The following is an 11,316-nucleotide window of genomic DNA, read 5'->3' as shown; positions in this document are numbered from 1 at the left end:
TTACTCACACTCGCATCTCACCTCCTTCTGCCAGTGTGTGCTACCGCGACAAAGCACAAGTCAGAAAGGCGTTAGTACGGTTATGGTCTATTACTGAACCGATACCGAATCGTCCTCGTCTGCATCGCGATGCATCGTAGAAATGATTAATTTCGACACCCCTATATCGAACTTAAACTGTCAAATACACACAATGTTCACATAAACACAGTTGGTTATGTCTGTGAACGTAAACAGCAGGGAAAAAAATAGCATGTGTAAATTAGATCTGTGTATTAAAGTGAAAGCAGCGTAATATACAGTACCTGCAGTACCTGCTTTAATAAGAATAGATTTCTTACTGCTAAATGCTGTGGCGAGGAGATAAACATGGCCGACTGGGGAGGAGCTATGCTAATAGGGCGGATTCCGTGCCCGTCGTTGGCGGGGCCTGTGCATTTGTGATGTCACATTGGATCACATTCCTGATTGGCTCATTTTGAGACACTGTTTCAGATTTATGGGGAAAATAACAAATGGAGTGGACGGACTTTTACTACACAAAATCTTACTGACCTCAAACTTTTGAATGCTAGTAAATAAATATTCATTTTTTATTAAATAATTTTTGAATGTGTCATGTTTGTCTTATGTCTGCTCACGGCTGGAGTCTCCCTCCTCTCCTCGTTTCTCTGGTTCTCTCGGCTGATGTGTGTCCGCTCTGTTGAGGAGAGCTGAGGATGCCCAAGAAGCCCGAAGTCTGATTGGTCAATTCCAGCCATAGACGCAAACCGGCCAAGCCTAACACAAAGAAATTCCCAATTAATCCCAACTAAATCTTCTAAAATTCAAAATAATAATAATCTGGCATCACGACTTCTGAAGAAAAAAGTCACACAATTCATACAGTAGATGTAAAATTTGAGATATATTAGATATCTGGTAACGGATCAGACAAACCCGGCATCTTTCAGCAGGTCCAGGAAGGCGTGGAATTTGTGGAAGGAGGATTCGATGCTTTCCAGCACATGTTCATCATCTAGAACAGAGGCGTTGAGATGGGCTTCAGACAGGGATTGATTCAGACTGCGCAAACGCTCATTCTCCAGTTCCAGCTACAGGAAGAGACATGATGAACATTACTTTCTGAAATGGTACTATTCATTTTGCCAACAGAATGACTGGAAATACTTGTACCTCCACCAGGCGAGAGTTGGTCTTCAGTCTGGTGTTCCTCTCCTCTGCCAGCCTCAGCCGACACTCTTCTAGCTCCACCTGTGGGTGAGCGGAGGAAGTGCACCACATTATACTTCATGTGTACAGTGGCACCACAATATCTAACTGTATATTAAAGCCATGCTTAAAAATGTAAGAATGTCTTTACATTAGATAAAATATATAAACCAAGTGCCACTGTACATACACTCACCTAAAGGTTATAGGAACACCATACTAATACTGTGTTTGACCCCCTTTCGCCTTCAGAACTGCCTTAATTCTACGTGGCATTGATTCAACAAGGTGCTGAAAGCATTCTTTAGAAATGTTGGCCCATATTGATAGGATAGCATCTTGCAGTTGATGGAGATTTGTGGGATGCACATCCAGGGCACGAAGCTCCCGTTCCACCACATCCCAAAGATGCTCTATTGGGTTGAGATCTGGTGACTGTGGGGGCCATTTTAGTACAGTGAACTCATTGTCATGTTCAAGAAACCAATTTGAAATGATTTGAGCTTTGTGACATGGTGCATTATCCTGCTGGAAGTAGCCATCAGAGGATAGGTACATGGTGGCCATAAAGGGAAGGACATGGTCAGAAACAATGCTCAGGTAGGCCGTGGCATTTAAACGATGCCCAATTGGCACTAAGGGGCCTAAAGTGTGCCAAGAAAACATCCCCCACACCATTACACCACCACCACCAGCCTGCACAGTGGTAACAAGGCATGATGGATCCATGTTCTCATTCTGTTTACGCCAAATTCTGACTCTACCATCTGAATGTCTAAACAGAAATCGAGACTCATCAGACCAGGCAACATTTTTCCAGTCTTCAACTGTCCAATTTTGGTGAGCTCTTGCAAATTGTAGCCTCTTTTTCCTATTTGTAGTGGAGATGAGTGGTATCCGGTGGGGTCTTCTGCTGTTGTAGCCCATCCGCCTCAAGGTTGTGCGTGTTGTGGCTTCACAAATGCTTTGCTGCATACCTCGGTTGTAACGAGTGGTTATTTCAGTCAAAGTTGCTCTTCTATCAGCTTGAATCAGTCGGCCCATTCTCCTCTGACCTCTAGCATCAACAAGGCATTTTCGCCCACAGGACTGCCGCATACTGGATGTTTTTCCCTTTTCACACCATTTTTTGTAAACCCTAGAAATGGTTGTGCGTGAAAATCCCAGTAACTGAGCAGATTGTGAAATACTCAGACCGGCCCGTCTGGCACCAACAACCATGCCACGCTCAAAATTGCTTAACTCTTCCGAGTCGCCGATCACGCCGGCGTGATCAAGTCACATGACCAGTTTAAGACGTCAAAGCATAAAAACAAAGTCACGTTGAGCACTGCCATCCACTTCTGTCGAAAGTGCTGGCTTGAAACTCTATTCTACTTTTTGTTTTGTGTTGATTGACCAAATAAAAACGGAGATATGATCATTTAAACTTTATATAAAAAAATATTGAAAAATATTGACGCGTTCGTAAAAGAACGCAAGATGGGATGCGACAGGCGTTGCATTTATTCTAATAACTTTGTCGGTTTTTGTCATAAAACAAAACGGAGAAAAATGTGTAAATCTGCTGAATCTGCTCTTCAGGCTGCACACTTTAGGGAGTGGAGGAGGAGCCAACTGAGCAAAGAAGCGAAAGGCGGGAGATTGACGGAGTTGACAAGGAGAGACATACTGAGAGAGATATTATTGCTAGTTTAGAGGAGTGGAGTAGTGTAGATAATTTAGGTAGTTTGGGAGTAGATTTAGAGTGTTTTGTGGAAGTAAAATGAAGCGAATGTTTTCGCTTGAACAAGCCCTCGACTTGTTCTATCGACTGGACGACCAGGACGTTGTTTACAGTTCATCGTCGGAATCAGAAAGTGGTGATGATGAGATTGACGACTCGGCTTTTGTGGTTCAGAACGAGAGGTGAGAAACTTTTTGTGAACATTTATTGCTAGCTTATTGTATCTTATATTGTGTGTGTGTGTGTGTGTGTGTGTGTGTGTGCGCGCGCGCGCGTGTGCGTGCGTGCGTGTGTGTGTGTGCGTGTGTGTGTGTGCGCGCGTGTGTGTGTTTCTGTCTTGTCTGTCTGTCTGTCTGTGTGTGTTTGTGTGTGTGTCTCTGTCTGTGTGTCTCTGTGTGTGTGTGTGTGTGTGTGTGTGTGTCTGTCTGTCTCATACTATGGAGCCAGATCAGACTCATTAATAATTCACGCAAAAAACATGATTCACACATGCGTAGACAATTTCACATGCGTGAAACCTAATTCACGTACACACAAAAAAAATTCACGTGCCTGAAAAAAAATATATATTCACAAAAAGCAATTCACATGCGCAAAATAATATTATATATTCATAAAATACATTTCACAAATGCAAAACACAATTCGTAGATATACAACTGTGCACAAAAACCTTTGAATGTTTAAAATGTACGAGTGTGTCCTTGAATTTGAATGTGCAAATCGTCATTCACGTACGAATCGCCTTGGATGTGTGTGTGTGTATTTTTGAGACTTTCCTGGCAGCGCTTCACTCGTAACACAGAGCAGTCGTACTCTTTACCCAATCAGATTTAAGCTCATCAATCGACCAATCAGTATCACGTGAGGGCGGGCCTACCTGCATGTTACGTCATCAGCTTTCGACCAGTTCATGGCTGAGAGCAGAGGTAAGTGCAGTTACTCGTTCATTTCGGTGTTAACTGAAGTTAGAGATCAGTTGAAGCAATAGTTTATGAACTATTAACTGATGTAAGCAAGTGTTGTTGTAATCAGATGTCCCATATCGTGTCAAAAATGAAGAAGAATGATGCTTGTTTTGTTGTATTTTATCTGTACAGACAGCTCTCACAGCTAATCATCACGCTAATGATTGAAAAACAATCATCTGTGGTCAATACCCACCCTAGCTCTCTTAGCACTGGCCTCATCGAGATTGTTCTTTAAATGGTGAATAGACCTATTTTAATGAGCACCCAGTGTTTATTTGCCATTTGTGTATGTTGTTAAATTATTATTAACACTTGTTTCCCTGCATTTTTCAGGATTACTCACCTTTGGTGTGTCACAAACATCTTAATTCATGTTGTTTCTTTATTCTCTTTTATACTTTTTTTTGTATTTATGTCTTAATTGGTAACACTTTACAATAACGTTTCATTAGTTAACATGAGCTAATAATGAACTGCACGTAAACAGCCTTTATTATTTTTGTTAATGTTAATTTCAGCATTTACTAATAGGCTACTTAATTAAAATCTTGTTAACATTAGTTAATGCACTGTAAACTAACAATAAACAGCTGTATTTTTAACTAACGTTAACAAAGACTAACAAACACCGCAACAAATGAATTGCTCATGGTTAGTTAATACATTAACTAATGTTAACTTAGTTATTGTACCATATTGTAGAGTGTTACCATTATATCCAACATTTCCTTATGTTTTGTGCTGTATTGTCATCTCAAGGTTTTTAAATAAGGTTTTTTATTGTCATCTTAAGGTCTCACAGGACAATATTGTGAAGCATTCATTTTACTTTGCTTAGTAAAATAGGCAAATCTGATTTTGTGCTGATAAGACAAAGGTACTTATCATAGAGATGCAATTAAGATTATGCGACTAAGATTACTCAGTAAACTCTATTCAAATACCATCACTTAATTTCCCACGTCCTCTGTCAGCACCTCTTGTACTATAGGTTTTTACTATTTTAAATATCAGGACAAAATCTGATGTCCTAACAGAGAGGTCTACTGATGACTGGATTGAACACAATTCATTTGTTCACTTTTCACTTGATGTATTGCACTTATATTTATATACTTTAAAAGCAAAGAAGACTCTGACTGGATCTCACAACTCTGGAAGAGACGTATATTTCTCTGTACTGAATGTTCCTGATCTTCATATGTAACAGGAACATTAAAGGTTCTCTAAGCGATCCTGGGCGACGTCACTTCTTGTTGACGTTCGAACTATTGTCAAACAAAACGGAGGCTAGCTAGACCCTCCCTCCTCCTCATCCGCACACTAACCCCCCAAACCCCGCCCCCAAACCCTTCTTGTCGGTCATTGGCTGGAACAGTTTGTTATGTTTCGGGGAGCGGGTCGCCGCAGTTTGCTTTTGTTGCTGTTTGTGGAGCCTGGGCTGTCTACAGAGATCGCGTTTCTTTACAGTGTGTTCAGGGGACAGGCAGCCAGTGGATAGTGAGGAGATGTTTGCTGTATGTGACAAAAAATGTTTTGGCCTAAAAAACGCGTGACATCGCTTAGAGCACCTTTAATCATGATCAAGTCATTTTATATATATTTTTTATTCCCAAAGGATTTCGGAAACTTTCAAATTAATAAAACGTGTACATCAAATTGAACTATGTCTTTGAATCTTTTAATTCTGACAAGAACATTTAAAAATGCATGCATAGCGGGGCTGTATTCCTAGAGCGTGTACATATAGTCCGCAGGAGACAAATGAATACAGTAACAATGCATCACTTTCAACCTCTTGTTGAAACAACTGTCAAAATGGTTGGCTTGCAACAGGACTGTTTTGAAAGATTTACAGTAGGAATGGTAAGATCACAGTACTGGTTGTCTGCAACTTCATACATCATCTGTCTCGGAAATCTGAAACAATAAAACTACATAATATATGCAGTTTAAAACAAAACATGTCTCCTATATATGCACGTCATTACATACATTATCATCAGTTGAATGTGTTGTGGACAGGACATGAAAATCCATCAATACTAAAAATAAATGTTTATGTTCACATGTGGACTAAACAGCAGTTCATAAACTATGCTTCAACTGATCTCTAACTTCAGTTAACACAGAAATGAACGATTAACTGCACTTACCTCTGCTCAGCCATGAACTGGTCGAAAGCTGATGACGTAACATGCAGGTAGGCCCGCCCTCACGTGATACTGATTGGTCGATTGATGAGCTTAAATCTGATTGGCTAAAGAGTACGACTGCTCTGTGTTAAGAGTGAAGCGCTGCCAGGAAAGTCTCAAAAATACACACACACACATCCAAGGCGATTCATACGTGAATGACGATTTGCACATTCAAATTCAAGGACACACTCGTACATTTTAAACATTCAAAGGTTTTTGTGCACAGTTGTATATCTACGAATTGTGTTTTGCATTTGTGAAATGTATTTTATGAATATATAATTTTATTTTGCGCATGTGAATTGCTTTTTGTGAATATATATTTTTTTCAGGCACGTGAATTTTTTTTGTGTGTACGTGAATTAGGTTTCACGCATGTGAAATTGTCTACGCATGTGTGAATCATGTTTTTTGCGTGAATTATTAATGAGTCTGATCTGGCTCCATATGTACATTGTGTATTGTACTGTACATTTATTGCTAGCTTATTGTATATTGTGTGTGTGTGTGTGTGTGTGTATGTCTGTCTCTGTGTGTGTGTGTGTGTTTGTGTCTCTTGCTCTGTCTGTGTGTGTGTCTGTCTCTGTCTGTCTGTGTGTGTCTCTGTCTGTCTGTCTGTTATTGTACATTGTGTGTTGTACTGTACATTTATTGCTTGCTTATTGTATATTATTTTGTGTGTGTGTCTCTGTCTGTCTGTGTGTGTGTGTGGCTGTGTGAACAAGCATTTCATTGCCAACGACTTCTTCACTGTAATTGTTGTGCATATGTGCCAATGAGCATCTTGTACTTTGATGTACAATCTTTAATCTTTTTACATGTGTCTTGACGTACAGAGATGATGAGCAGCCTGGTTCATCTACCACTCCGACAACAAGCAGACAGAGGCCTACACAGAGAGGGGGTGGAAGGAAGAGTCAAACCAGATCAAGATCTCCAGCAAAGTCAGGACAGCCACACCACAGCTCTGAGCCCTGGAAAATCGAGAGTGATCCTGATACTGCCCCACAAACCAGTAGGTTCATGCCCCGCAGAACACCAGGAGCCCAGGTGAATATGCATTCAGTACACTCGCCAATGGACCTGTTCCAGCTGTACTTTGCCAGGGATACCATGAAGACACTCTGTAAAAACACCAACAAGCAGGCAGCAAAAAAACAGGAAATGGGGAATAAGTACAAATGGACTGATGTTGAAGTTGAGGAACTATACAAATACCTAGGTCTCCTCATGTACACATCATTGGTGTCACTGCCAAGTCTCCAGGACTACTGGAGAAAAAACCACTTCATGTCTGTGCCGTTTCCAGCCACTGTCATGACAAGAGACCGATTCAGGGCGTTATCTTGGGACATCCACCTCAGTGATCCAGAGGAGGATGTCAGAAATGACCAGAAGAAGGGAACACCACAGCATGACAAGCTGTTCAGAATCCAACCTCTGATGGATGACATTCGGAATGCCTGCAAGGCTCATTACCACCCAAGGAAGGAACTGGCAGTCGATGAGAGAATGGGGGCAACCAAAGCAAAAACTGGCATGACCCAATATATGAAGGACAAACCAACAAAATGGGGGATCAAGCTGTTTGTGTTGGCAGAGTCAAGTAATGGCTACACACTCAACTTCAATCTGTATGTGGGCAAGTCACACACACCAAGCATGCATGGACTGTCGTATGATGCTGTCATGGACCTCATTCAGCCATCACATCTTGGGACAGGATACCATATTTATATGGACAACTTCTACACAAGCCCCAAACTGTTCCTTGGTTTGGCTAACATTAACTTTGGAGCCTGTGGTACCTACAGGGACAACAGGAAAGGGTGTCCTAGTAAAAGAGCAAATGCCCTCAACAAAAAATCCAAGAGAGGCACCATAAGATGGATCAGAGAGGGCCCCCTGGTCTTTGTGAAGTGGATGGACACACGGGAGGTGTCGCTGTGCTCCACAATCCATCCAGCGTTTTCTGGTGAGGCTGTCCAGAGGAGAGTGAAGGGTGGAGATGGACACTGGGCAGTAAAAGACATTCCCTGCCCTACCCCCCATCATTGCCTACAACAAGAACATGGGAGGGGTTGACCTGTCAGACCAGCTTCTCCAGTATTACTCGCCCCTTCGCAGAACTGCTCGCTGGTACCGTACACTGTTTCTGCACTTTGTGGACATTGCTACAACAAATGCCTACATCCTACACTGTGAGATAAGCCACACACAACAGGTTTAGCACATGACACACAAGAACGTCCTGGAAGAACTGGTGTCCCAGCTGTGTGGAGTGGACAAGACAGGAGTTGCCATCCAGAGGAGCACCGACCATGTTACTGTTGCCATTGGCGTGGCTACAGATGTCAAAGAGAAAGCCACACAAGGTCGCAGGATCTGCCATCGTTGCCAGCAAGTGGAGAAGAAAAGGAACCCTTACACCATGGAAATGCAAGGCCTGTGATGTAGCCCTGTGTCTCATTGTTGACAGAAACTGTTTTGAGGAGTGGCACAGATAAAAAACCCCACAAAAAACCACCTGATATTTGTTGTAAATAGTAGTATGTATAGTTTGATTTTGTGTTCATTCACCTTTTTTATAGTATATGTGCACTATTTAGGAACCCCTCTTACTCAATCAATGAAAGCCCTGTAATCTAGCTGTCTGTGTAATTGTACATGAATTGTTTTGAGTTTCTAAGCAAAAAAGAAAAGAAAAAAAACGTCTATTGCCACACCTGCTTTTTGCTGTATATAGTTTGATTTTATGTCAATTTTACCTTTTTTATGTTGTATTTGCACTATTTGGGAACCCGCATACTCTGGGAATGCAAGGCCTTAAATATAGCTCTCTGTATAATTGTGTGCATAAACTGTTTTAAAAAGTGGCAAAGGTAAAAAGAAAAAAGAAAGCCTATGGCTACACCCGCTTTTTTTGTAAATATTTTTTTTTTGTATATAGCTTGATTATATCTGAATTGTACCTGTATATGTTGACATGTACAACTTGTGTTTACATTTTAAACCTTTTAAAATGCTTCATTGAGCATGTTTGTGTTTTTTGTGGTAAAAAAGCTATAATTTTTCTATTCGGATTTTGTGTTTTTTGTGTGATTTTGGGTCCAGTATGTTGATACAGTACACCAAAGTGAAAAACTAATTGTCTGGTCATATAGGTGATGTTGTGCTGAAAAAAATGATACCAAACATTGGTATGGTAAACATTTATTTATGTCGCAAAATAAAAAAAATAAAAACTACTCAAAAACAGCCAAAATATCCCAAGACTCCGAAGGGTTAAATCACCTTTCTTTCCCATTCTGACATTCAGTTTGGAGTTCAGGAGATTGTCTTGACCAGGACCACACCCCTAAATGCATTGAAGCAACTGCCATGTAGTAGTATCCTTTTATTCAGACTCATGGTCTAACCATACAAAATAAGATAAGATAAAAATACAATAATACAAATACAAATACACAATACAAATTTACAAATGACTCGTTTTTAAAAGACACTTATACCAGTGTTCCCAAAACTGAGACATGCAGCGTGTGGCACTGTACCTAACATTCACCAGCACCACAACAACTTGATTTACAGAATCATTCAGTCGACAAATGAACCTGAACATCGCTTTTCGCAGGACAGACTGCAGTGTGTCCACTCTTGTGCTCACAAACAACTCACTCGCACAAGTTGATCTGGGCTTTTTTAGTAACATCCTCAGAGCGTCATTGAATGCTACTTGCAATTTCTGAAGACTAGCTTTTTTATAGTTCAGCCACAGATGTGCAGTGTACAAAGGCGAACAGTATGATTTAAATAGGGTCAACTTGACTCCAGCAGTGCAGCAACCAAATTTGCGTACTAGAACATTTGCCCGCACATACAGCATACGGCACTGACGATTAATGTCATTGTCATCTGTAAGCTGATCTGTAATCAGATGACCAAGATATTTCACTTTACTGCAGATATTAAGAACATTACCTGCGAGCCTAAAAACAGGAAAAGTTAAATGTCTGTCTTCTGCGGTTCTGCAGATCATGATAACACTTTTGGAGTCATTGTACTTTACATCATGTTCTTCCCCAAACGCAGAACATATACTAAGAAGATGCTGCAGTCCAGCTGAGCTCGGGCTAAAAATCACACAATCATCTGCATACATAAGATGATTCATCACTGTACTACCGACCATACAGCCAGTTTTACCTCGGTTTAATTTATATGATAAATCATTCATGTAGAAATTGAATAAAATGGGGGATAAGATGCTCCCTTGTCTTACTCCATTACTGATATGAAAGGGAGCCGACATACAGCTGTCCCATTTCACTTGCATGGTCTGTTGGGCATACCAATATGATAGGATTCTGACAATGTATTTAGGGACTCCTGCTGCATCCAATTTTTTAAATAATTTCCAATGATTCACCCGGTCGAATGCCTTGGATGCATCTAAAAAACATATAAAAACAGTTGAGTTTTTTCTCTTATAGTTGCTTAATAATTCCTTCAGGACATATATACACATATCCGTACCATGCTTCGGTTTAAAACCAAATTGATTATCTGCAGAGGTAATTATTTCATTAATCCTCTCAAGTAGAATTAATTCCACAACTTTTGATACTATATTAGCTAAGGCGATGGGTCTATAGTTGTCTGAGGAACCCACTTTTCCTGCTTTATCCTTAATCACAGGAATCAACATCACAGACATCATTGAGTCTGGAAGAAAGCCATGGATCATGAAGGCAGTAAAGCCTAGTGCAAGAAGTGTATATAGCCTTATGCTTGCATTTTTTAGATGTTCAGCCGAGATAGAATCCAGGCCAGTTGATTTATTAACTGCTAAGTTCCTAATAGCTTTAGATACCTCATGAACATTGATTGTATCTACATTGTCAACATTATCTACTTTAAAACATTTAGTCTGTACACAATTAAACAATTTTCTATAATGCTCTCGGCAGAGCTCAGCAATAGCATTTGCACCAGGGACTCCATCAACTGAACATGGTAGTGAGGGTTTGCAGGTATTTGTACGTTTCACCTCTTTCCAGAAATCATTATTTGTGTTGTCTAAAAGTTTCTTGGCCATAGCTTCTGCCCTCAGATGCTGCTCATTTTTACTAATGAAACGTATTGCATATTTACATTTTGCATTTGTGCTCTTCTTATATTCAAAAATAGGTCCCTGTCTTGGTTTACC

At 40.4% G+C, this 11,316-nt stretch overlaps 1 protein-coding gene across 1 annotated transcript in view; it reads right to left on the bottom strand.

Annotated features, from left to right (window-relative positions):
- Positions 1–596: 596 nt before the first annotated feature.
- Positions 597–11,316, bottom strand: part of LOC130081791 (uncharacterized) — a 46,715-nt gene continuing 35,995 nt past the window's right edge. The window contains exons 9-12 of the mRNA XM_056246492.1: positions 7,068–7,231; positions 1,177–1,288; positions 940–1,094; positions 597–780 (exon numbers count right to left, since the gene is read on the bottom strand). Of these exons, the coding sequence (XP_056102467.1) occupies positions 597–780; positions 940–1,094; positions 1,177–1,288; positions 7,068–7,231 (615 nt within the window). The remainder of the gene's footprint in view (positions 781–939; positions 1,095–1,176; positions 1,289–7,067; positions 7,232–11,316) is intronic.

Source organism: Rhinichthys klamathensis, unplaced genomic scaffold (genome assembly GCF_029890125.1).
Source record: "Rhinichthys klamathensis goyatoka isolate OS25496 unplaced genomic scaffold, OSU_Roscu_1.1 h1tg000040l_1, whole genome shotgun sequence".
In the NCBI taxonomy this organism is placed as follows: Eukaryota; Metazoa; Chordata; class Actinopteri; order Cypriniformes; family Leuciscidae; genus Rhinichthys; species Rhinichthys klamathensis.
The sequence above is the reverse complement of the archived record's forward strand: the minus strand, read 5'-3'. Positions and strand labels throughout refer to the sequence as shown.